The 26,568-nt window shown below is 36.9% G+C and overlaps 1 protein-coding gene across 1 annotated transcript in view; it reads left to right on the top strand.

The window, feature by feature from the left end:
• Positions 1 to 20,847: 20,847 nt before the first annotated feature.
• srfbp1 (serum response factor binding protein 1) overlaps positions 20,848 to 26,568 on the top strand; it is a 49,705-nt gene continuing 43,984 nt past the window's right edge. Inside the window, 1 exon segment of the mRNA NM_001011115.1 lies at positions 20,848 to 20,894. Within this exon segment, the coding sequence (NP_001011115.1) occupies positions 20,865 to 20,894 (30 nt within the window). The 5' untranslated portion in view covers positions 20,848 to 20,864.

Genomic DNA, 26,568 nt, shown 5'->3' with positions numbered 1-26,568 from the left:
AAATTTGTAATGGCTATGAAAATGTTTGCGACAGTTCACGCAAGTCATAACGGTTACGAAAAAGTTGCGACAATTTACGTAAAAGTCGTAACGGTGACGAAAAAAATCACAAAAAATCGCAAAATGTTCGTTTTCCAATCTGAATTTTTCTTATTCGGATTCGTGGATTAGTAAATCAGCCCCCTTGAGTTTCCAAACTCTAATTAAACTCGAAAATTCAAATACCTCAAATTAAAAATATGGCTTGTCTCTGTCTGGGACAACTCCCATTGACCTCTACAGAAACTCACAAGCTTTTAGATGGTGAAGTTTAACATTCAAGTTTTTTTCAATTAATAAATACCAGACATTCAACTGTTTGAGCCATAACTCGAATTGTTTTAGTTTTATTGCTAAAAAAGAGACACGTGAAAATTAAGTAATGTTCCACTTAAGGTATGGTGATCCAAATTATGAGACAACCTTTATTAACATTAAGGAAAACCCCAGGTTCCAAGCATTTTGAAATTAGGTTAAATATATTGTAGTTGTCTCAAAAATAAGTGACAATACACCTACTCCTAAGTACTAATGAGGCATACATTTCCATCTCAAGTACTGCAGTTTTATATACTTGAATTTCATTATTAGGGATTCTGCCATTTTCATTATTAGTCTGTTCAAAAACCATAAAGTATGAAACTAATTAAAACTTTTGCATGGGCCTATACCATGCACAAACAATATCAAGACTTTTCTTTTTGTTAAAAAATAGAACACGAACCAGGAATCAATTTTGCATCTCTTCTGAGACTGTGGCTATTTCATGCATCATTGCAAATAAAGAATAATGGCAATTACTGTTAGAGATTATTGTAAATGTCTTGAAATTATTTTCTTCAGTTAGAGAATTTCCAGATACTGTGTGTAATGGATACTTACAGAATCCAAGCTGTATTTAAGTGATTAATCCCCATTCATACAGTGTTATCATAATAAATTATAGCATACATTAAATATTAATTAGTTAATCTAAAGGCCACTTGAACTTACTTTTTTCCTATTTTAATAAATACCAGACATTCAACTGTTTGAGCCATAACTCGAATTGTTTTAGTTTTATTGCTAAAAAAGAGACACGTGAAAATTAAGTAATGTTTATTAATGACCTGGAGGTGGGCATAGAGAGTACTGTTTCTATTTTTGCTGATGACACTAAATTGTGCAAAACTTCCATGCAGGATGCTGCCGCTTTGCAGAGCGATTTGACAAAATTGGAAAACTGGGCAGCAAACTGGAAAATGAGGTTCAGTGTTGACAAGTGCAAAGTTATGCACTTTGGTAGAAATAATATAAACGCGAACTATCTACTGAATGGTAGTGTGTTGGGGGTATCCTTAATGGAGAAGGATCTAGGGGTTTTTGTAGATCACAAGTTGTCTAATTCCAGGCAGTGTCATTCTGTGGCTACTACAGCAAATAAAGTGCTGTTTTGTATAAAAAAGGGCATTGACTCAAGGGATGAGAACATATTTTTGCCTCTTTATAGGTCCCTGGTAAGGCCTCACCTTGAGTATGCAGTGCAGTTTTGGGCTCCAGTCCTTAAGAAGGATATTAATGAGCTGGAGAGAGTGCAGAGACGTGCAACTAAACTGGTAAAGGGGATGGAAGATTTAAGCTATGAGGTTAGACTGTCGAGGTTGGGGTTGTTTTCTCTGGAAAAGAGGCGCTTGCGAGGGGACATGATTACTCTGTACAAGTACATTAGAGGGGATTATATGCAGTTGGGGGATGTTCTTTTTTCCCATAAAAACAATCAGCGCACCAGAGGTCACCCCTATAGATTAGAGGAACAGACGGGGCAAAAAGTATGACCGGCGTAAGAAATGGTTTTGTTGCTATTATGAAAGGAAAAATGAATTACGAGATACTTACTTACCCTTGCATTATACATCAAGAAGCGCTTTGTGCGCAGACATTTCCAGAAGAAATTTGCAAAGTTATGGAATTGGTGATTAAGATTATCAACTCCATTATACCTAAAGCTCTTAATCATCGCCAATTTTTAGTTGAAATGGAAAGTGAGTACGCAGATCTTCTGCTGCATAACAAGGTATGTTGGTTATCAAGAGGAAACGTTTTGAAACATTTTGCTTCCTTATTAACAGAATTAAAGCATTTTTCCTTGAGAAGGGTGTTCACTATCCAGAACTAACGAACGATCAGCGGATTCAAAAATTGTATTTCATGGTAGATGTTATGTCCATCTAAATCAGCTTAATCATATACTACAGGGGAAAGGAAACACAATTTTTGTTAGAAGAAGTTATTTTATTCAAAAACAAATTATCTGTTTTTGCTCAAGATTTTGAAAGAGAAACGTTGATTCATTTTCCAAGCATATTGAAACATTGCCAAGAAAATAATTCTGATATTGACATTTGCTATTTTAAAACAACACTTTTAAATATGAGGGAAGCTTTTCTCAACAGGTTTCAGGAATTCAGAAACAGCAAAGCGACGTTAGCCTTTGTTAAAAAACCTCTTGATGCTACTGTAACAGAATTACATTTTCTCCCTTTAATATTGACATTAGCAACTTTGAAATGCAATTGCTGGATTTAAAAAACAAAGAACTGTGGAGCTTGAAATTTGAACGTCTTTGTGCTGATATAGAAATATTGGAGAAAAAAAAATGTGGACTTAGTTCACAGCACAAGTGGTTTGCTTTGAAAGACCTGGAGAAAAAAGATATGTTGATTTTTAACTCCTGGAATAGTATTCCTGATATTATCAACTGAAAAAAACTAGCATTTGCTGTGCTTTCCTTATTCTGGTCTACATATTTCTGTGAACAATCATTTTCAAGCATGAACCTTATCCAGAGTAAATTGAGAAGTCGTCTTATTGATGAGAACCTGGAATTGTGCCTAAAATTAAAACCATCAAACTTTCCAAGGAGATGCAAGGCCATTGTTCACATTAGTGTTTGTCATTCATTGTCATGATTTAATTTTCTGTATATTGAAAGGAATTTAAGTTTATCAATAAATAATATTGTTATTAAGTATGTTATCAAGTTTTATTCAACATACCTATAGTTTAACTAATGCTTAAAACTTTAATTAAAGTTTATTAAGTTAATTTTAGGACCGTTGTGGAGTGAAAGAAGATGAAGTGTTGAGGATTGAGAAAGGTATGTTGAGATGGTTAGGAATACCCTTATTAAGTTAATAACAATGTACCTTCCTATATATTTTAAGTTTAAAAAATTTGGCTCTCAAAATAAATTTCAATCGCTGTTTTGTTGATATTTGGCTCAGTTGACTAATAAGTTTGCTCACCACTGAGCTAGGTCATAGAAAAAAGGGGGGTGGAGTACATTTAGGTTGCCAGAAGACTACAGCAGGATTTTGTTTAATGCAAGTTTGGCAGCATCAAGAACAGCACACAGCACCCACCTGTAGCTTTCTCAGTGCACATCTGTAGCTTTCTCAGTTAGGATGGCTTACTGGGATTTCCCAGTTCAGATTTGCTCAGCAATATATGCAGGAGCAAGCCCACCAATGTGGCCCAGCTTGCCTCTGTCATTGGAGCCTGGGAGGAAGAAGTGGCGAGGGAAAGGGCTGGTAGCCACTGGCATAACTGTTAAGTTCAACCACCTTGGATAATAGTACTGGTAGTAGGGGGTTTAGAGTGATGCCTTCCCTTTCCCACCTTTTGCAGTGCAGCTGGGTGGCCAACATGGCAATTGGCCCATTCACTCCAGTGGAATAAGCAAGTATTCCTGGGGGGTATTACTCATTGGTGATTGTTTAGTTTAATAGTTTGTAATTTACCAATTTGATAACTGTATAATAACTAATATTATTATTATAATTATTATACAACCTGCTTGTGTTTACTCCTTGCAAACTCTTTACTTTTTTGATAAAGCCTTTGCTCACTTCATGGACCTGTTGGTGCTGCATATCCTTTATTTGCATGGAGAGAGTATTCCGCATCAAAACACACAAAAGGGTCAGCTAAAAAAAATATATATAAAGGGATAGTACTCAAAGGTCTTTTAAATAATGTTGAGAAGTAGTGAGAGTATTTGAGTGTTCCCAGGGTGCCAGCGCTTAATCTGTGTACAACATGAGGTGCACAATTAAAAAATGCCTATATGTTGAACATTTGTGACCTTTATTTTATATAATGATACAGTATTCAAATCCAATGTTTCGCTCTCACGTAGGAACCTTTCTCAAGGATATATAGATTACGCAGAGCTTCACTATAAATTTAAACAAACAGGGATCTCAAAAAGTTTAACAAACAGAGGTATACAGAGTAACAATAGGATCAGAGGGCTAGAATCCATTATCTGGAAACCAGTTATCCGAAAAGCTCTGCATTACGGAAAGACCATGTTTCGCAGAATCAAATCTATTTAAATAATTCAGATTATTTCCTTTTTCTTCTGTAATAATAAAACAGTAACTTGTACTTGATATAATGAATCCTTATTGGAGATAAAACAGTTTTGATGGGTTTATTTAATGCTTAAATGATTTTTTAGTTGACTTGGTATGGAGATTAAATTACAGAATGACCCCTTATCTGGAAAACCCAAGGGCCCAAGCTGTTTTTATATATTATTAATATAAAAACAGCATGTTGTTTATAGGGGTTATTTTGCTCCCCAAATAAAGCAAAGCCAAGACAACATATTTCTTGTACCAATAAAGTATTATCTTTATTTTTGAAAGAGGGTAATATTGACATGGCTATAGCCTAGCTTTTTTGTAGTAAAGTAGCTAAGTCTCTCTTATGTGTATTCTGCATAGATATAGATAGATTGACATGGCTATAGCCTAGCTTTTTTGTAGTAAAGTAGCTAAGTCTCTCTTATGTGTATTCTGCATAGATATAGATAGATAGATAGATAGATAGATAGATAGATAGATAGACAGATAGATAAAAATAGTTTAGCAAAATACTGGTTCTTCTCTGTTCTGGTTAATATAACCTATTTCAAAATGTTTCATATATTTCCCAATTCTCAGCTGCTTGTGATTTCAAACCTTGAGTGAGAAAGATGAGAAAGTAAAACATCTTCTTAAATAAATATCTTTATTAAATAATTGTAAAGTACTTGTCGCATTCAAAAAACAGAAATGACTGAAGCGGAACAAAGAAAACTAATAGAGAGCCTAAGGTGGAAAGCACTATAAAACTGTCACTGCCTAAACAGCAGAATAATAAGTAATAATAAGTAATAAAACGTTTTGATTAATGGCAGTGCCAACAAAATACAGTAATTAGAACATCCTCTTGACTTACAAAGAACCTGGTAGGTTTTGCACTTAGCAGCTGAATTCAGGACTTCTTTCAGCTAAACCTTCTGACAATTTTATATTTACAACAGAACATTTAAAATGTTAAAAAAAATACTAAATTATAAAAACAATTATTTACTCTAATTTGAAGTATAGCATAATTTTTTTAGGTAACAAATTACTGAATTAATGGAGACTGTGTTCCACATGTTAAAATATTATCTTTAAATAACATCACTGTGAGGTACAGTGCCTGTTGGGTTGCTGTCTTCTGGGTTTAAAGCCCAGAAAAGACCCGTGACAATCTGTCTTTACCTCAGTGCTACAGAGGACGGCTGCACACACCAGGACTGTCACCCAATTACTGCTCGGTATAACTTGCAATAAAATGTCTAAAAATGCAACAAAAAATAAAAATGTACCAAAATCACCAAAAATGTAATATGAGTGCAGTATGTTCAGTGTGGTTAGAGAATACTCTATCTGCAATGGCAATAAAACATTTTTTCAGCCAAAAAAAGAAATACGTTGCACTAAAAAAAAATCCACAAAACTGTGTGTGTGTGTGCATGTTGTGTATGTGTGAGTGCTGTGTAATGTGTAAAAGCCCCCAATGCCTCAAAAATGTCTGTGTGTAAGTGTAAGTATTTGTGTAATAAGTGTGTGTTTGTATGTTGTTTTGACACTAACCTGGGGCTGGCAGCAGACAGATTATCCTGGATAAGCCTCTTCTTCTTCTGATCCTGTGAACGGGTTGCACGGTGGAGGGGTGGTAGAAGAGCAAGACACAGCATGCCCTTCGTTTCCACATGCCTGCTGTTTCCTAGGGACATATTATTTGTGATTATTTTTCTTAAAAAATGTTCTGTTAATTGAACTTCACACACACTGAAAAAAATGGGTAAAAAATACTTAATACGTTTGAATATGATCAGTTAATATATGCTTCTTAAAAAAATATAATATGAAATATTATGAATATAAAAGATAATATGAAAGCAAGATACTGAATTTTTGCCAGCATATATATTAGGCAATATCAAAATGTTATAAAATAAACATTTTCTTTTCTTAAATAGTAAAAGATTTGAATACAAGATTTCATAAACATGAGTAAAATACATATAGATTTAATCTGCTTCACACTGAGTTTTATGTATCATAGACAGGCAACCAATATTCCTTTTATTTACGTATCTAAAGCTGGTTCAGTCTATTTACATATACAAATTACATTTACCATTAGATTTCTTTTTCTAAAATATTTTTTTTTTATCTTGGCTAATATTCTTATTGACAATGGGTAAAATTGTGGGCAGTGACTTTTTTCTACTTGAACTTTTTTCTTCTGCCAATTTCACTCTTTCACACTCTTGTATTCCTTTTTATTTTTGATCTCTTATGATCTATAAAGTCAGAGTATTATACCAAGGCAACCAGAGGCAAGAAACGTTTTGCATTTTGAAGACCAACAATTTCTTTTGAATTGACAGACAAAATTGTACCCAGAACAGGACATTCAAAAGCCTTTTCTTCTGTGAATGAGCGGCCGATAAAGGTCAGCCAAAGCCATGCAGAGCAAAGTGTAAAACAGAAAACATAATTTAGTGAATGACTAACAGCCAAAGATGAACTCACACAGCTGGAGGCTATACATTATATACTTACTGAACACATGTTATTCCAGTTTCTGGGATATTGCTGAAGGACATTATGTTAAAAATCTTTTACGACAGAAAAAAGATAAACTTTTATCTAGTCTTTAAGGTACTAAAGGACCTCATCAAGTCACAAGTGTGTCCCATAATATATTGAGTCTCTTAAGTTAAACTTAAAGTTTCATGAAAAGTCAAAGCTTTCTTTGATTTACCAAAGAATGACATATAAACAAAGAACATTTCTAACATGGAATATTGTTATACCATATGTATATCAAATACATTTTCTGTTAAAAAAACATCATTATTTTGAATGCATTAGACTTTACTACCCTCTTTCTCTGGGTGCTTTTTTTTTTACAGATGATCCCTTGATAACCCCTGGCAGTAAGGGTCAGAAACCCTTTTCTTGCATAAGTAACTTAACTTCACCCCCACTCGACCCCCACTTGGAGAAAGCAGCACAGGACTATTGCCCACATTTGCTAATTTAACCAAATTTCTAAAAACATATTGCAAAAGTATTTAGAAGAGCAGTTTTAAGGGTGGTTTATGTCCCCTATTAACCAAGATAATAAATAAGAGTCGAATGTTATTTGCACTTGTAAGCTTGCAGGATCCACAGCACACACTTTCTTCAAATTAAGGCAATTTATTGAAACACAGGTGTGACAATTTTAGCATGAAAAACTCAATTCATAAAAATAACTGCAGCCAACTGGGCACTACTTTTACACATTTGGTGAGTTCCCTTACTACAATGGGCCCCTTGTGGACTACCATTAAGAAAACACATAAATGTTTGGAGTCACCCCTGTACTCAGAATGCACCTTTTGGGGGGACTGCTTAGCTTCCTGTTTTTTTTTAATTCCACAGTAACTCAGATTCTCAGTCCCTTGGTCAAAGGCTCCCTCTGCTTTTTGCAGTGACAGGCAGCAGCAGCCACTGTGGGAGTTCCTAACGGACAAGCAGCCTCTGTAGCTCTGTATCCTGCTCAGTGAGACCTTCCTAACATTCTCTTGACAATTAAATACCTTTCGACAGGACAGCCTTCCTATGGAAAGTAAGCTCCAATATGTAAGATTACTTACTTGAATGGATTGTCTGGCCTGCCTGTTTCTTCCAGAACACTATAGCTTCCAGGGGGGCCAGACAGCAAAATCCTAGAAACAGAGAAAACATTTTCTGTTTAGCAACATCTCCCATTAAGCTTACATCATCCACCATGGAGAACTTCAAGGGAAAAATCACCTTTTGACACATTGCTTTGGTCACTCTCTCACGCTTTATACAGAGCAATAGGATGAAAACATTCCTTATAAAATGGGATAGTTGTTGCAAAGAAATAGCTTATTTGCAGCTACCAGATGGATGGATACAAACATTAAAACTGACCCACACTGCCAACTGTGACAATTCTGACTTTGCCTCATGGCAGGAACAGTCTTAAACCCAGACACAATAGTATCTATTATTCCCCTCTATGAGGAGACACTGGAACAATACCTCCAGAGTTTTCTGGGACCCATCTGTAAAAGAATACCCAAAGAACTGTACTGCAGTTTAATTCACTTTATGGTGCCACTGGTCCTTTAACTTGCTTCTGACAACACTTGCAGTTCACTGTTCTACATTGATAATCTGCAACATGTTTAAATTATGATGCACATCACATGTACTACCCCATTTTATCTGAATGTGAACTATATACATTGCTGCTTCTGATATACAATTTTATGAATAAATTGCATAAATCCATAAAGTGTATGGATTGTTCCATGGATCCCTTGGCTAACATGTAGCTATACAATGCTAACAAGTCTTTGCTAAATTTACAGAGAAAACTCCCTAGTGCTAGCCAACTACCCTCACGTGCTATATTTATTATTCAATTGTTTGACAATATTTTATTTGGCAGACTTCAAATCACCCAACTATTTATTTCTAAGCACGTATCAGAGTGCTCTAGCAAATATCCATTTGCATTTTTTATGATTAATCCTCAACAGACCAAACATTACTTAGTTTTTCAGAAATGTAAAGTCATAGAGAAAAAAGGCTTTAGTTGGATATTCTTGCCAGATTTGTTCTCAAGCTTTTGGTATAGCCCATGCAGAGAAATGCTATTTTCACAGTTTTATTGGCTTCCAGTAATTATATGCCTCTGTGTTATGGCTTTTATACTTACTATTTCTTTCTTTCCAGTAAAAATGAGAATTCAGTTGTACAATTTAATGAATACATTGCATTTTCCCCTTTATAAGTTAGAAATATAAACTCATAGTAAATAGAAGGGCAGTATAAACAGCATGTCTTTGCATGTATTACTTTAAATATTCAGAAAATATTTATTTTAAAAAAACAAGCATCTAAGGGGGTGATGTAATAAAAGGTACTATGTTTGCCCAGGAGCAGTAACCTATAGCAACCAATCAGCAGGCAGAATTTACTGGTCAAACATCTTATTGGTTGCTATAGGTTACTGCTCCTGTGCAAACTTAGTGCCTTTTATTGCATAAATGTAATTTATTATTAGAAGTTTATTATGTCATATTAAAGACATACTCTTAATTCGATATAGCTCCTCCTCCCCTGTGGATAGCACAGCAACCCCCAACACATAATTAAACACCTTAGGGAACTATTTCCAAATGCTAACAAACTCCCAGAACAAAACCCCTGCCAGGTTCACCTCCCACAGGCAGCATAGGGCAGGGAGAGTATGGCACACAGGCAGCATAGGGCAGGCAGAGTATGGCACACACAGGCAGCATAGGGCAGGCAGAGTATGGCACACACAGGCAGCATAGGGCAGGCAGAGTATGGCACACACAGGCACACACCAATAAGATGTTGCTATGGGTTACTGCTCCTGAGCAAACTTAGTACCTTTAATTACATAAACCCATTTGTAACAAACTGATCATGAGCACTCTAAATATAAGAAACTGGCCGATACAGCCAGGTTCTCGTATATTTATAACCTTGTTTTTTTAGCTAACTTCAACCTACAGAATCTGAATCAAAAGGGGGGAGGGCCCAAAACTCAGTAGACAAGAGCAAGGATGGCAAAGGAATAAGAAAAGAATAAAAAGAGGATGTAATGGTACATTATAGGGCCTATATAGTTTTCTATTATATAACATGAATTATTTATATTGCTAGTATCTTTTAGTGAGAATGAATTCTGATTTTTACCTAAATAATCATCCTTTTGTCTACAAACTCTTGGAATTCCTTTTATAAAGATTACAAATGTAACCTTTTTATTGCTGTTTTTTTCTCTAAAATGTCTGCTGACTGGCATTCACATTACTGTAATTTTTCTTACTGCAGGTGGTAGAATGAGAGGGGGGAAAGGACTAATAGAAAAGATGCACAGAGATATTTTGCACAGTACAGCTAAATATAATTAATATGCACTCTAAGGGGCACATTTACTAAACCACGAACGCTCAAAATGCATCCCAATGCATTTTTTTCGTAATGAGCTTATTTTTTGCGACAATTTCGTACCTTGCGCGACTTTTTCGTACTTTGCGACAAAATCGTATTGTCGCGCCGAGTACGAAAGTTTCGGATTCATTCAAGCTTCGTTATCGTGACTTTCATTGGGCCAGGTTGGAGCTGCAGAGTGCCATTGAGCCCTATGGGAGACTTTCCTTGGGCCAGGTTGGAGCTGCAGAGTGCCATTGAGCCCTATGGGAGACTTTCCTTGGGCCAGGTTGGAGCTGCAGAGTGCCATTGATTCCTATGGGAGGCTTCCAAAATCATGCACAGAAGGATCAAAGTCGAAAAGGTTTTCCTGCATTTTACGATTGCTCAATACGAAAATTTTGTGATTTTTCGGATCGCCAATACGATATTTTCGTGAGCATATTCGTGATATTTGCGATCTTCAGAAATTTTCGTATCCAATCCGAATTTATCCCATTCGGGATTCGAACTCTCGTTTTCATGAATGTGCCCCTAAGGGTCCTATTTCAAAATGTAAAAAATGATCAAAAGTTTTACCAGTTTGACTTCTACTACTTCATATTATTTACAAATAACGTGAATATCAACTTGCTGCACTGAAATTACCTTGCCTTTTCTTTGGCAATTACCAGTACATTGATTCTTAAAACACAGGTGAACATGTTACAAATTACAATTAGACAATTAAAAGCAGCGAGAGAACGATGCTGAGAAGTACATGAGACGCATTTGGATTTTGCAGATGGGATGAACCATGTTTCATGTCACATATCCTATTTACAATTTCAACACCATGACTTTATAATGGATACACAGATGAGAACCTCACTAACTCTAGAGTGCATCCCAGGACACCTTTCACCAATTCTGACTAGCACATAACTACTCTAAAAGTACTCCTACTATGACAAATAAAACATGCTGAATATAATTTATTTATTCACTGCAATATACTTTATTAGGAACTAGTGTACTACAAGCCATATTTTTCTCTTTCCCAAAAACTTCAGCATTGCCTTGTCCAAGGATCAAGTAATATGCATTTTGGCATTTATCAAAATTTGAAGTCTTCCCAGTGATTTTCATGGATGAGAAATGACCTACAACATTTCACAACTTCTCAAAATGCTTTGAACAATTTTTCACAAATTTCCTTGAAAGATGCCTTTAGGGCCATAGGCCCATGGGCTGATGGTCTCCAGCAATAAATCTGCTACTACAGGTGACTAATCTCCCTAAAATGCTTTCCTACTGGTGATCATGTAAATTGCCGGTGGGAAAACACATGCAACGCTTTGTTCTTCCAAAGTCACCCAAAGTTTCCTTGTTAGTATGCGTATGTTTTACCGCTAGCAAAGTATTTAGAAGGGATTAGTCACAGATTTATCAGCCTTGGCTGATCTTTATTATTTAAAATGTTTACTTTTGAAGCTACAGACCAAGACGAGTGCTGCTGACAGGCTCTCTGCCTTCAAAAGGCATCTGTGACCCCAGCTTTTCTGCCATAAACAGGAAGTTCACACTGAACTGAATCTTGCCAGCCAATTGTAATACAGATAATGCAAATGAAGAAAATGAAGTCCTCATCTGGGAAACTGAGAGCAGAGAGAGATCGATGGGAGTTTTAGCATCGCTGACCATGGTCTGTATATTTAAAACTACACATTTTAAGAAATATAGATGCATAACAAAGTTATTTTTTCTCACAGGGCCCATTCAAATTCAGACTATTGTCTGAAGGTGAACATCCCCTTTTAGGTTGGCAGCTGCAAACTGCTGAAGATAAACTCTTGGGAACAATTCTAATGGTAGTTTTGCATGGGATTCAATTTTTGATTAGATGTAAAATCCACTGGTAGACTTGGATTTTATAGATGTTATTTATGCAGTAAATCTTTACTGCCTAATGAGAAGAAATTGGCTAAATCATTTTGTTTTAATTAATTACTTGGGATTTAATAAAACAAAATGCTTGATATAGCAGCTATTTATTTTACCTTATTCATTTATAATGTATTTATTCCCTGAGTCTATTAATAAGGCACAGGGGTGTTATACAGCTACCATTTATCCTTTTTTATGTGACAGATTTCCTGCTGAAATCCCCAAGACACCTATTCAGCAGACAAAACATTGTCCAATGCGCTTCTAAAATATTTTCTGAAAGCTGGATTCTGACTTAGGCTGTAAGCAGATGGATCATAATGCAGAGGGAAAGTTGGTCTGTATGCATCAAAAGGCAATTTTCCATAGACATTGCTACATAGTTTTGTATCATTTTTAAATTTCAGAATATTGTGTGATTGATTTGCTCTTAAAATTAAATCCAATGAGAAATACAAAGGGTTCATTCTAGACAACAGCACCATCTTAAGTTGAATTCTATACATATACACATATAAAGAATCCCATGCACAGCAAAGGCAGCACTATACCATAAGCTAGGAGTTTCTAGGGGGGAGAGTAATATATATAGAGAAGTATCTGTGTGGCACCCTCAAGTGCAAACTCTATTATATATTATATTTTTTCAGGATTAGCTTTCTTGTGTTTCTGATATAAAGAATATGATCAAATACAAAGATATTTTCTAATTAATTTTTTTCCCTCTTTTAAGTAAATTATGTTGCTACAGTAAAAATAATATATTAATGTGTTCAGGTTGTAGTTATATGGGGTTATGTAATAAAAGGTACTAAGTTTGTCCAAGAGCAGTAACCCATAGCAACCAATCAGCAGGGAGCATTTACCTGTTTAAAAACAGACATCATATTGGTTGCTATGGGTTACTGCTCTTGGGTAAACTTAGTGCCTTTTATTACATATGGAGGTTTGTGTCTTACTGATCTTTAACTTTGCTTGCTTGCAAGAGCAGTTTGATGCCTGAACTGCCTTAAATACAAGCTGGTGCTGTTTGCAATTAAAATATATTTGATTTCTCTCTGTGGCACTATGGTAACCAAAACATCTCTTTATCCATAGAACAAATATTCTCCCCCCCCCATCCTCACCCCATTATAATTGCAGTACGCCTGCAAATTGTGCAAAATCTCAGGTTACTTGCAACCCATTTCCCCACAGGCCTCCTATAGTTATGCCGCTGCACAGGAATACAGGAACCCTGACTCACCAATTCTGCAATCAAGAATGCAGGCATCCAAAGGCAGAACTTACTTTGATAAAAAGTTCTGCTAAGATTGAGCACTGTAATGGTTAAAGTGAGCTCAGGAAAGGAGGTTAGGAAAAAGAAATAGGGCAGACAGCTAGAGTAAAGTTTCTATTGGACAATTAATCTCTTCACTGGCTGATAAACTGGAGGGTGTGTTTTGTAATCTGAGCTTAGAACTGAGCATGCTCAGTAGCCAACTGACAAAGTAAATTCTTATGGGAGGGGTCAAAGTCAGTTAGAAGAGGAGTAGGAATACTAAGAGATTAAAGGGATGCTGCAGCCTTACTATTAACCTCTAAACAACCGGAGTGGCAGGTATTGAAAGATTTCAAAGAGGCTGTTCGTTGGTTAATTTTTTGTGAGGGGGTTTACATGTCCTTTAAGAACTTTTTCTAACAAAGTTTAACAAACTTACTGTTCAAGCAAGTGCAACAAGGGCAACCTTAAAAGTTTAACTACTTATCCCATTGCTTCTTCAATGTAGCACACCTTCAGGATAACATTCTTCCAGCTGGGCTCACTCACTGAGTTATAGGTGGACCAGCTATCTGTCTGTGCTTTAAAGTCTTTTCACCAAGGAAATCTCAGGCTCTGAGTCCCATAACACAGTTCATGATTTTCTGGGGAATTTTTCATCCTTTATAGTTTATAGTTTCCTTCAGCCCTAAGCTCCCTGCCCAAGACTGGTCTGACTTTGTCAACCTTGTACTACTAATTTAAGCCTGAACACTGTACAGATATTCCTTAACCTGATACCCAAGACACAAGACAGTTAAACAGATCACAATGAATAATGCAACGTAATTTGAGACAGTGGTCAATGATGGTAGTAAATTCATATTAATGTACAGGTCTATGGCAGGTAGTAGTGGCCACTAGTTGGCAAATGTCATACAAAAACAATATGTATTACAACTGTATTTTCAACCAGCACAGTTGAAAACATCTTGAGGAGACTGCAGGAATATATATAAGCAACAGAGAGATCAAGCTCAAATATCTTCTCTAGTAAGAAGCAGAGAAAATCTTGCAATTTCTTACTCCACACAGAAGATCAGAAGTAATGATGATATACAATTCCTTATAAGCCACAATTAACAGTTATCCTTAACTATCATAACCAACTTTTTCATTTTCCCTAGTAAGCAAACTACTAAAGCCTTTCTCATTACTATAGGGGAACCTCCAGAATGCCCTAAACCAGCAGCTCACAGTCATATTGTGAGTGACACTTTCTGTAATGTATCGTGGAACAGCAAGAAAGTAGTTACACAGATAATGTGAAGTAGGAAGAAAAGAATTTAGCAGAGACTTATCTGAGGAATGTGCTTGTTTCTGTGGATTGTATTGGTTTTGACTGCCACCTCGTGGCTAGTTGACATTGGTTTGCCTTTTTTAATGCATGTATTTATAATTTTAATAATGTAGAGCAATTTGTATATGCAATGCTGTACAATAAGATTAAGTGGTACAGAAGGATGGTCCCTGTTTCATAAAACTTAATACCTAATATATAAGTCGTTTCTTTTTTAAGGCATTATTATTGTTTTTAAGCATTATTGTAATGTTGCTTCACTTTCAAGTACCTGACTTCCAATTCTCTATTTCAAGGTTCATCAGCATCCTGAAGGGAATCACACATAGCCTAGCACTAGACTTCTGACCTGCACACCACACAGCTTTAGGTAAACCAAGGCATGCAGCCTACTTCTAGAAAACCCCACCCAAATGATCCCATACCTTAACCAGCCAGCAACATATCCATTTTAATTTGCTCCCTTCCAAAGACAGGTTAATAGGGGCTATTAAAATAAAAGCCCTACAAGTTTGCAGCCATAAATTCTCTCATCTGAGACCCTATCAATATTCATAAACTGGGGTGCAACTCATGTACATACTTTAAATGAGGCATAACGACAGCTTGGATTAGCTCTTACTATTGGATTTTCAGTAAAAACCTAAATAACCTTCTAAGGCAGAATAAAAATACCAAATATAGCAACAGAAAATATTTGTCTTTCGGTTATTCCCCAGCACACCAATTCGGTATAAAAGATAACCGAAAGAACCACATTTCAGGCATGACTATTTATTTATTTTTTAAAGTATATCAAGCATACCAGCATCATCTAAAGTTTAACTTTAGCCCTTAAAATCAAAGGGTGTGGCAAAGAGCCTAAATATGTTGGCACAGCACTAAGCAGTGTATTTTGTTAGGGCTCTATAATTTCTCCTTATGCACTACATTTTACTGAGACAGTTCTGTATATAAATGTTTCCCAAATATGTTTACCTATTGTGTTATCCACAGTGCTACACACTTTCATGATTTGTACTCTCTACTTAAACAGTGGCCCCCTAGTTACACTTACAATCATGTAAGCTGCGAGTGACTTTATGGGCTTTGCCAATAAAACATAAAGTTATGGAATGTGATATGTTTGATTTTTTTGTGACATCACATTCCATAACTTGGTTTTATTAAGAGAGAGTAACACACTCCGACATATGGTACATTCATATAACTGCATTGCATAAGGTGGAAGTTATTGAACTATAACTGTATACTGAAAGGACTTTACATCAGTTTTTTTAACAGTGGACTTTAATTTTGGTGAATTCTCTATGAATTTGTTTATGAATTGAATGATCCAAGCATTTTTATTAGGTTTCTTTATTGTATATGTTTACTATATGTGCAGCATATTGATTCTTAGGTAGACTGGCCAGTCACTAATGAATTATATGTGTTTATAATATGAAGTAAAGGATATCTGAATTCCACATTGAGTTGTATGTAACAATTATTTAGGGTAAACAGAGCGCTGGCAATTGTTCTCTTTCTCTTATATACTATTACATGTTTTGTGATTAAAAGGGTTTTTATTAAGAGAGAGTAACACACTCCGACATATGGTACATTCATATAACTGCATTGCATACGGTGGAAGTTATTGAACTGTAACTGTATACTGAGAGGACTTTACATCAGTTTTTTTGAAACAGTGGACTTTACTTTTTGCTGAATTCTCTATGAATTTGTTTATGAATTTAATGGTCCAAGCATTTTTATTAGCCATATGGCCAGTCACTGATGAATTATGTGTTTATAATATGAAGTAAAGGATATCTGAATTCCACGTTGAGTTGTATGTAACAATTATTTAGGGAAAACAGAGCGTTGGCAATTGTTCTCTTTCTCTTATATACTATTACATGTTTCGTGATTAAAAGGATCAGAAAAATACAAGAAGAAAGATAACTAACCAGTTCTTCCAGGGAGAGTGCTACTTGTACTTGCCATTCTGCTAAAGGACCTTAGCAAGCTAGCAGTGGTTAGTGCAAAGGAAAGTTACTTCATTTTAAAAAAACCTATTTGACAGCTAGGTTAAAGGATCACTTAATGAAAGCAGGCTAGAGAAACATTTTGGTATAGAAAACAGTTGGCAAAGCAAGCAGAATGCTAATTGCATTCAAATGTACATATCACTCTGGGGATAATTACTTTATTGTCTACTTACAATAAGGGGGAGCTCTATCAATAATAACAGCTGACGAGATTTTGTAGGCACAAAATTGTTTCAGACTTAGATACAGATTTTAAAAATGAATATCTCACCACTTTCACTCTCACCTGCTGACATGCCATAGAAACCAGTGGGAAGTGTATATTCAGCATTCAAGCTAGTTGAAAATTTAGATTTTATTTAGCTATTTTTCTACTTAAGATTCATCACTTTGCTTGAAAATTAAATTTGCAAATTTCCCACTACTTTTGATGTAGCTAATAGAATAGAATGTATCATATGGACTGAGCTAAGTATTTGCGGGCTGTAAAGTTTATTGCACCATTCACACACATTGAATAAGCTTTTTCAATACTTAACTACATCTTAGTCTGAAGTAAAGTGTGAAACGATTTAAAACTGCAAATAGAATTGCTGCACTTAAAGCAGACTGTAGTGTATTCTCTATATGGTATAAGTATAGACACTTTCACTCCAACACATTTATTTGCTGTGGCTCGATGCATTGCAGTTACATTCTTGCATTTCAGGAACTGAATACGATCTAGTGCTCCATTATTTGAACTTGGTAGTGCTCAAATTGAACCATATATGTGTATATAGGCATTTTGCACTGCACTTTTTTTACCCGACAGTATTTATTGTTCCTACAGGTGATGCAATAGTTTATATTGCATTAAAAGTGTTGCTGGCTCTAAAGTAGGACACCTATTTGGAAGTGTGCCATTAGAGTGACAAATAATTTAGGATTACTTTTTAAGTGATGCAACCAATATTAGAGCCAGCTCCAATTATGTGTATTGCGAATTAATATCGGTGTATGCTGTGCATGGATATATTCAGAGGGGCCCCTCCCTTCCATTTGTGATTTACTATTATCTGTCTGTTAATAAAGTATGTTTCACTTTTTATTTTGTAGCGAGCTGTTGCATGTTGGTAACCTTCTGGGTATTTTTTGGTAATTACTTTATTTGTACAGAAGGTTGGGATAGGTACTTTAAAAATGTTTTGAGAGTTGCAGTCAAACTACTTGTTTTTACATTTTCAAATGCTATGTTATATGTTTTTAATAAAACCACAAGATGGCAATGGTGTACCAAGAGTATAAAAGAGCAGTGAATACTGAACACATAGTGCTTATGATTAAAGTTGGTAGCACCCAAAATGTGTAAAGTACTGAGACTCTGATGTGTTTGAGCTGAGCAAATAAAGATACTATTTTTATTGGAAGATTGCTGCTGTCCATTTTTCTTTTGTTTGAAAGGCTTAGGCTTGTTTTGTGGACGGTCTATTGTTATGACTATTTAAGGATATGGAGAATATTTACTAAAGGAGGACAGTTAAAATTTGGAGCATTTTCACCAAAAATAAAAATTTGCCAGGACATCAGCATTTTACTACAATGTGAGTAAGACAAATATTGGAGGATGTACTTTGCATTGGCACACTTCCACATCTTTTCAGATAAAATTTCTTTAGTGTGGTGACTATTCACTAATTTATTAAAAACTCAAGAATTCATTTTCATCGGGTTCAGACTTGCAAACTACCATCACAAAGATATAGCAGCCACATTTGCATCTATCCATAGCTCCAAGATAAAGCTGAAAGCCCACGTGGAAGATTGTTTAGGGTGAGACACTTGCTGCCCTGGAAATTCTTAGAACTCGGGTTAAATTCAGAAGAGGAAAACATTATGTTTGGGGAGATAACCAAAATGCGGCTTTCCATGGGAGAGATTATAATTATACTCTTAGGGGCTGATTCATCAAAGTACGAGTTTGAATCCCGAAATGGGTAAAATTCAGATTAGATACGATAATTTCTGATGATCGGAAATGTCACGAAAATGCTTACAAAAAAGTCGTATTAGTCATGATAATATCATGTTGGCGATCCTAAAGTCACAAAATTTTCGTATCCAAACAATCGTAAACGGCAGGAAAACCTTTCTGACTTTGATGCTTCTGTGCATGTTTTTTGGAAGCCTCCCATAGGGCTCAATGGCACTCTGCAGCTCCAACCTGGCCCAAGGAAAGTCTCCCATAGGGCTCAATGGCACTCTGCAGCTCCAACCCGGCCCAAGGAAAGTCTCCCATAGGGCTCAATGGCACTCTGCAGCTCCAACCCGGCCCAAGGAAAGTCTCCCATAGGGCTCAATGGCACTCTGCAGCTCCAACCTGGCCCAATGAAAGTCTCCCATAGGGCTCAATGGCACTCTGCAGCTCCAACCTGGCCCAAGGAAAGTCTCCCATAGGGCTCAATGGCACTCTGCAGCTCCAACCTGGCCCAAGGAAAGTCTCCCATAGGACTCAATGGCACTCTGCAGCTCCAACCTGGCCCAAGGGAAGCCTCCCATAGGACTCAATGGCACTCTGCAGCTCCAACCTGGCCCAAGGAAAGTCTCCCATAGGGCTCAATGGCACTCTGCCGCTCCAACCTGGCCCAAGGAAAGTCTCCCATAGGGCTCAATGGCCCTCTGCAGCTCCAACCTGGCCCAAGGAAAGTCTCCCCTAGGGCTGAATGGCACTCTGCAACTCCAACCTGGCCCAAGGAAAGTCTCCCATAGGGCTCAATGGAACTCTGCAGCTCCAACCCGGCCCAAGGAAAGTCTCCCATAGGGCTCAATGGCACTCTGCAGCTCCAACCCGGCCCAAGGAAAGTCACGATACTGAAGCTTGAATGAAACCTAAACTTTCGTACTCATTGTGACAAATCCGATTTTGTTGCACAAATTGTCACGCTTCTTGTCGCGAAGTACTAAAAAGTTGTGCAAATTAATGAAAAAGTTGCAAAAAATATGCACAGTACGAAAAATTTGATATTTTGTATTCAGAAGTAATCGTACTTTGATAAATGGGCTCCTTACATATGGAATTGGGACTTTTCGGAGGGGCCTATGACTCCCTAAAAGTTAATTATTCTCTTCTTATGGTTACTCCACCAATCTTTCCCTAAACTTCTGTAAACGCGGTATTTACTAAAAGAGACGCAATCCAAAGGTTGCAACTATATGTAATGATCGGATCTTAAATAAAAATAAAGTCCAAATTCTCTGTAAAGACAGTGCTTCTATTCGCCTAGTTCAAAGTAGCCTGTAACCCAGTGATCCCCAACCAGTGGCTCGGGGGCAACATGTTGCTCACCAACCCCTTGGATGTTGCTCTCAGTGCCCCCAAACCAGGTAGTTATTTTTGAATTCCTGACTTGGGGGCAAGTTTTGGTTGAATAAAAACAAGATTTCCTACCAAATAAAGCCCCTGTAAGCTGATAGTGTGCATAGAGGCTGCCTAATAGCCAATCTTAGCCCTTATTTGGCACCTCCATTAACTTTTATGGTGCTTGTGTTGCTCCCTTAAGTCTCTTTACATCAAGAGTGTTGCTCATGAGTAAGAAAGGTTGGGGACCCCTGCTGTAACCTTTCTCATATTTGTTAGCTCTACCGCCTGTTGTAAACCTCATTGCTCATTCGCTCGTTATTTTGCTTTGAAAAACTAGTGGATTTTCTAAATACATAATAACTGTTTAGTAGCTGCGCAGAAACATATCTGCAGTTCAATTTCAATAGCACGTCCACGCTTTGCACGCCTGTTCGCCGAAGCATAGCGAAGGAACAGCTTCTGAACCTCGCCTCTTCCCGTAGCCAGGCGTTTGCGTTGAGCCCGGAAGACACGTGGGTTTGTGTACGGCTCGCCAGGGACTGCTGGGAAACATCACATGTGATAGGCAGCAATGGAGCCAGTGCTGAATCTGAATAATGAGGTGGGTTTGATTAAGAATCGTACTAGAAGAACGCTTTGCTTGCTTCTTTTATTAAAATTATGTGAAGCGATCTTTCATTTTGGGGCATTTGGGTGTTATTAGGTAATAATGTGACTAGGGGCTGCTCATTAACCGGCCAGTGACAGGAAGGAAGAATATGGATTGTTAGCTCTGTGAAACAGAAGCTCGGTATTCTGCAACATTACTATATATATATATATATATATATATATATATTTTATTGATCATAGGGAGCCGGCACTCACGTAACAAATGAAGTAATTCGCCTGGGTGCAAGTACCATAGTGTTAACGAGTTATAGTCCAAATTCAGGCACCGCTCACACAGGTCTTATGTATATAAAAATTAGTTTATTTAAAGTGAACTACGTCGTTTTTGTTCACTTTAAATAAACTAATTTTTATATACATAAGACCTGTGTGAGCGGTGCCTGAATTTGGACTATATATATATATGGCATGCTGGTCCTCTAAACAGTGTGTATAACAGTTTTTTACAGTGCACCTGGGACATAGTTTAAAGTGGTGTGCCACAGTCAATATATGAAAATGATTTCTGCTATGGGTTGTTTCTCTGGAGAAACTCTACATGTATTAAAGGAGATTTTCCCTGAAAACTACTGTTTTCCTCCAAAGAAAAAAGTTAGGTTAGTTTACATCCACAAGTGCAGTTGCATTCAGGCAAATTTCCCTGCAGTCAGTTGCACATAAAACCCTGTTTGTTGTACTTGCATCAAATTGCGGCCCATGTATAGATGTACTTGGTGATGCTCAGTCCTTCCAGCCTCCTATTCTTAACAGTTGCATCAACTGGCGCAGAGGAACTTCCGGAACTACCACCACCTATAGATGAGGATGTAGCTCCAGGGTTCCCTTTAGCGCTGTGCATCAGTAGGCGCAGCACCCTTGTCTCTGGAAATGATTCCAACAATTGCACTTGTGGACATAAATGACCCCTAAATTCTTTAGTGCATGATATGTTCTAGAAGGGACGAGGATGAGAAAAAAAGGTGAGACATTTTGTTGAATTGGAGGGGGATGACATAAAAGGTTAACAGAAGTCAAGGAGAGGGAGTTTGAAGGTATAAAGAAATGCAGAATACTAAGGTGAGAGGGAGAACTTAATTATGGTGCAGAAAGGAAGAAAATATGGGGACATTTTGTGTTGGGGTGGGAACTGTGACCGGGGTAAAGAAGAAAAGGAATTCTAGTTGAAAGAGTAACTGGTAAAGAGGTGAAACGCCTGTGATTTTTTTGGAAAGCTAAGAAACAAACACAAATTATTATTAACATTTATATATAAAGCACCAACATATTCTGCGGCACTGTGCAATAAGTGAGTTTCATACATTGGTCGTACAGTGTAACATATAAAGCAATCAATAACCGATACAAGAGGTAAAGAGAGCCCTGCCCAAAAGAGCTTACAATTTACAAGGAGAAAGGGTTGAGACACAAGGGGGGAGATTTACTAATCCACAAACGGTCCGAATGCGGTTTTTCGCAAAGATTGGTATTTTTGCGTCTTTTTTGTCGCTGTTGCTACTTTTTCGAATGTCCCGCAATTTTTTCGCCGTCATTGCGACTTTTTCATACATTTTCTGCAACTTTTTCGACGCAGTTGCAAAAAAAATTGGATTGGTTTTCCCGCCGTCTACTATCGCGCAATACGAAAAATAGCGACGGCGACTAAATACCGTCGAAACAATTGCGACCAATACAAAAAATCGCGACGGTGAGGAAAAAGTCGCAAAATTTTCGTTTCCAATACGTTTTTTTCCCATTCGGATTCGTGGATTAGTAAATCTGCCCCAAGGTGTGGGAGTGGGCAAGACCAGAGTTGTGAGAGGTGTGGCACAGGTTATTGCTTTTAGCAGCACACTGAGGTCATGTTAAACTAAATTAGGGTAAGCTTCTCTAAATAAAAGTGTTTTTAGACAGCTTTTTTTTTTTTCGAAGAGCCTTAAGGAATCTGTTCCCAGAATCCCTTTTGACCTAGAGATCTTTTGAAGGCAAAAAGATTGGGAGAAAGTCTGATAGTTTGTGGGAGTGAATTCCAGAGAAGGGGGGCAGCCCTTGCAAAGTCTTGAATGCTAGTGTGTGAGGAGGGAATGAGAGAGGAGTTGAGGAGCAGGTCAGTAGAGGAGAGTAACAAGCGGGTTGGATGGTACCTAGAGATAAGTTCAGAGATGTAGGGTGGGGCAGAGTTATGAACTGCTTTGAATGTGAGAGTCATTAGTTTGAATGTTATCCTGGATGGTAGGGGAAGCCAGTGCAGGGATTGGCAGAGTGGCACGGCAGTGGAGGAGCGGTTGGAGAGGTGTATGAGCCTGGCAGCAGTATTCATTATGGACTGGAGAGGGCACAGTCTTTGTAGGGGAAGGCCAATTAATAGAGAGTAACGCAAATGAAAATAAGTAACCTTGTTGCTGTGTATCTCGGATACCCCTGGATTTAAATGGAAGAATTTAACAATTCCACATTTTTCACATTTTCACGATTCCAAAATGCAAGGGTTGAGAGAATATCTTTACAAATGCGATGTGCTATACCTATCCATAGCAGCACCTTGCTATGCAAAAATGGGGAAAATACTGTTGCAGCAGTGCAGAATCCATATTGGCCACAAGAGGAGGATGTTTCTCTTTAGAAAGAAAAAGTTAATCATCCACATCCACATTCTCAAAAACCTCATCTCTGGTAAACAACATTTATATAACAACTATAAAGAGACACATTCGCTCAATAGTTGAGAAGCTGTATGTATATTTAAAAACTAAGATTGTTGTTGCTTCAGCTTTTCTTTTTATACATGTGCTTTTTAAATTCGTCAAAACATACAATGCATCCTTTAACACAGTACTAAAGAGTAAGATTTATCAAACTGTAAGTTAATACATAAAAACTCTTTCACCCATTGATAAATAGGCTCCTAAAAAATTCATAGAAATAGAATAATAATGTGGGTGAGTTCTTGTGTACTGAGCTCTAAACACATTTTGCCCCTTAGACTTGTATTTGCTGTAACTGTAGAGACAATAATCAGTGTGGCTTGAAAGTGGTGAGTGGCAATTTTATAAATATAATATATTATCTTTGATTCTGACCTGCAGGGTGCAATGCTGTTTTGTCATATTTAGTTTTTCCTCATTTGACCAAGTTGCAGTGGCATAAGTATAGAGGAAACAGACCCCACTGGTAGAAAAATACAGAACCATTAATTTCAAACCGTTGCCTAGTTGTAAATCCTGCCTAATCTTTAGGCTCCAGTTTGTCTTGTACTAGGATAGTTAATATCTGTAAAATTTTCATTTTTCACTTGCTAAAAAGGCATCCAACCCTTTTTATAAACCATTCCATTTATCAGCTGGTATAACAGCCCTGATGAAACCTCCTATCCTTGCACAATTAGCACTACCAAGACCAAGATACCTTTGTTCAGAAAGCAAACATTTTTCTAACAATGTATAAAAAACACCTTGGTAACACCTAAGTAAACCACATCTACCACAACCCCACTTTCTAACTTTTTATTTAATTATTAAAACGGACCAAATTTGTTCGTTTGATCGCCCCTTTATAACATCATGCTGATTACTAATGCTAATGCTATCGGACTGGGACCTCAGGGGCCCACCAGAAAACCTTAGACCATAGGCCCACTCTCCAAACTATTTTTCCTCCTTTCCTTGCCTTACCTCTTCATTCTCCTAGTCTCTTTTACTTACATGCTAGCATCTATTCTTCCATCTATTTCTTCTTTTCCTTCCCATTCAGAAATAGGGAATGACCATGAAGCAGGCCATTTGGTCAAGAGATTTCCTGGTATCCTGGTGGGCCAGTTCGACACTGTGCCCTCAAGACATAATCATTTTTATTTTTTTACAGATATTAACAATGTCTCGATTAAAACCAAACAAAGACATTTACAACATTTTTACTGTCAGAAATTTTTAAAAAACTGTTTTATTTCACGGGGTTCAAAAGCTGGATGATAAAATACAATAAGACGAGGCATATTAGATATATATTGTGCAGTATTTGTTGAAGGATCTTCTGTGCAACTTTGTTTATTAAATAGCACTGTCAGGATACAGCTTCTCGTCAAAGCATGAGAATAGAAACATTCTGAATGAACATTATGCTTTCTGTACAGTAGATGGCAGCAGACAAACTGTACTTTCTTTCAGTAACGGTTTACATTTCGCTATTTGATGATAACTGCAAGATGTGTGACTGTTTGGGTATGTGTCTAGATAAATGTCTAGTACCTTATATATTTCCTTTTCTTTATTATGTACAAATCTGTGGAGCATTTTTCCAGGACCGAGAAGGTCTAGACTTATGTATACATTACATTTCTTCTGTAAACTAGTAAAGGATTGTGTAGACTTACCAGGCTTTCCTGCTTTAAAATCGGGAGATCCCCATTGTTGCAACTTAAATAACTACATTTATTAGTAATGGGGTACCTTGGCAAAATCAAATGTAATATTGGCTTCATCATTCTGCAATAAGAAACTTTATAAGTATAATTCAAAATTCTGCACTGTTAATGAAATAATTAAGTTACTCTTCACTATCCCCTCTCGCAGCCTCTGTGTCTTTTTTTTTTTTTTCTTTCTTCATGCAGGAGTTGGAGTCAGATTTCGATTGACAGATCTAACATATCTTTTAGAGGGCTCCCTTTGCTAGCAGATGTAGTAACTCAAATAACTGATTCCAGCACAAACAAAATGAAAAAAAACAAAAAAACAAATCCTGCATGTAGAAAAACAGGATTTTAATCAGAGTTGGTTACTTTGAAAGAGTGAGCTCTAATAATAATCTTCTAGGCAAAAGGAGCACCCCCAAAGTATGTAATAGACCTAACTGTTCAGAATCTGGCTGTGTGGAAAAGTGAAGACTAGATAATTTCAGTAATGGTACAGAGTTTTTAATTGATTATATTAAAATATCTTATTATCTTTAAGATATCGTATTTCAGCAAAATGAAGCTTACATTAAATTTCATTTTAAAGAAATTCAGTTGGTTGACCGTAGACGTTTTTCACATTAAATGTATATGATTTTGTAAGCATTGCTGCATGACACGCTGGTTAACAACATTGACATCTGAGAGCTCATAGTCCAACTTAAACCATTACAACCTGTGGTGTTGTGTTATATAATAATCATAAGTGTGCTGTAATGTGTAATATGTTACAGTTGGACTAAAGTCTTTAGATGATGTAATTTTATTCTAACTATTCAAGTAATCTAAAAATTGATTTTATGTGAAAGTGTATGTTATTTCTGTTCAAAGTGTGTAGTGTGGTCCACATAAAGATTTATTTAATATGTTTCCATGTAAAAGACCTCACATAAATAGCCACATGCCTCTGCATTCCTAAACAGAGACCTGCAGACTGTGGAGACCTGCAAACGGCACTGTATGAAACACTGCCTGCACAAATAGGCATCCTTTCCCGTCCTTACGGGCTGAGCTTTGCGGTCTGATGCTGTGTAGAGCGCGGCATCCATGGAGGCACAAGTCCTTAAAAAATGATCACTAAGGGGCACATTCTTGCACTTCTTAGAACTCTTGCACATGTGCCCCCAGGGTCAAGTATGACACCTTAGATGTCCTTTTTTGACTTACACATTTAAATCTG

Source organism: Xenopus tropicalis, chromosome 1, assembly GCF_000004195.4.
Source record: "Xenopus tropicalis strain Nigerian chromosome 1, UCB_Xtro_10.0, whole genome shotgun sequence".
NCBI lineage: Eukaryota > Metazoa > Chordata > Amphibia > Anura > Pipidae > Xenopus > Xenopus tropicalis.
The sequence above is the reverse complement of the archived record's forward strand: the minus strand, read 5'-3'. Positions and strand labels throughout refer to the sequence as shown.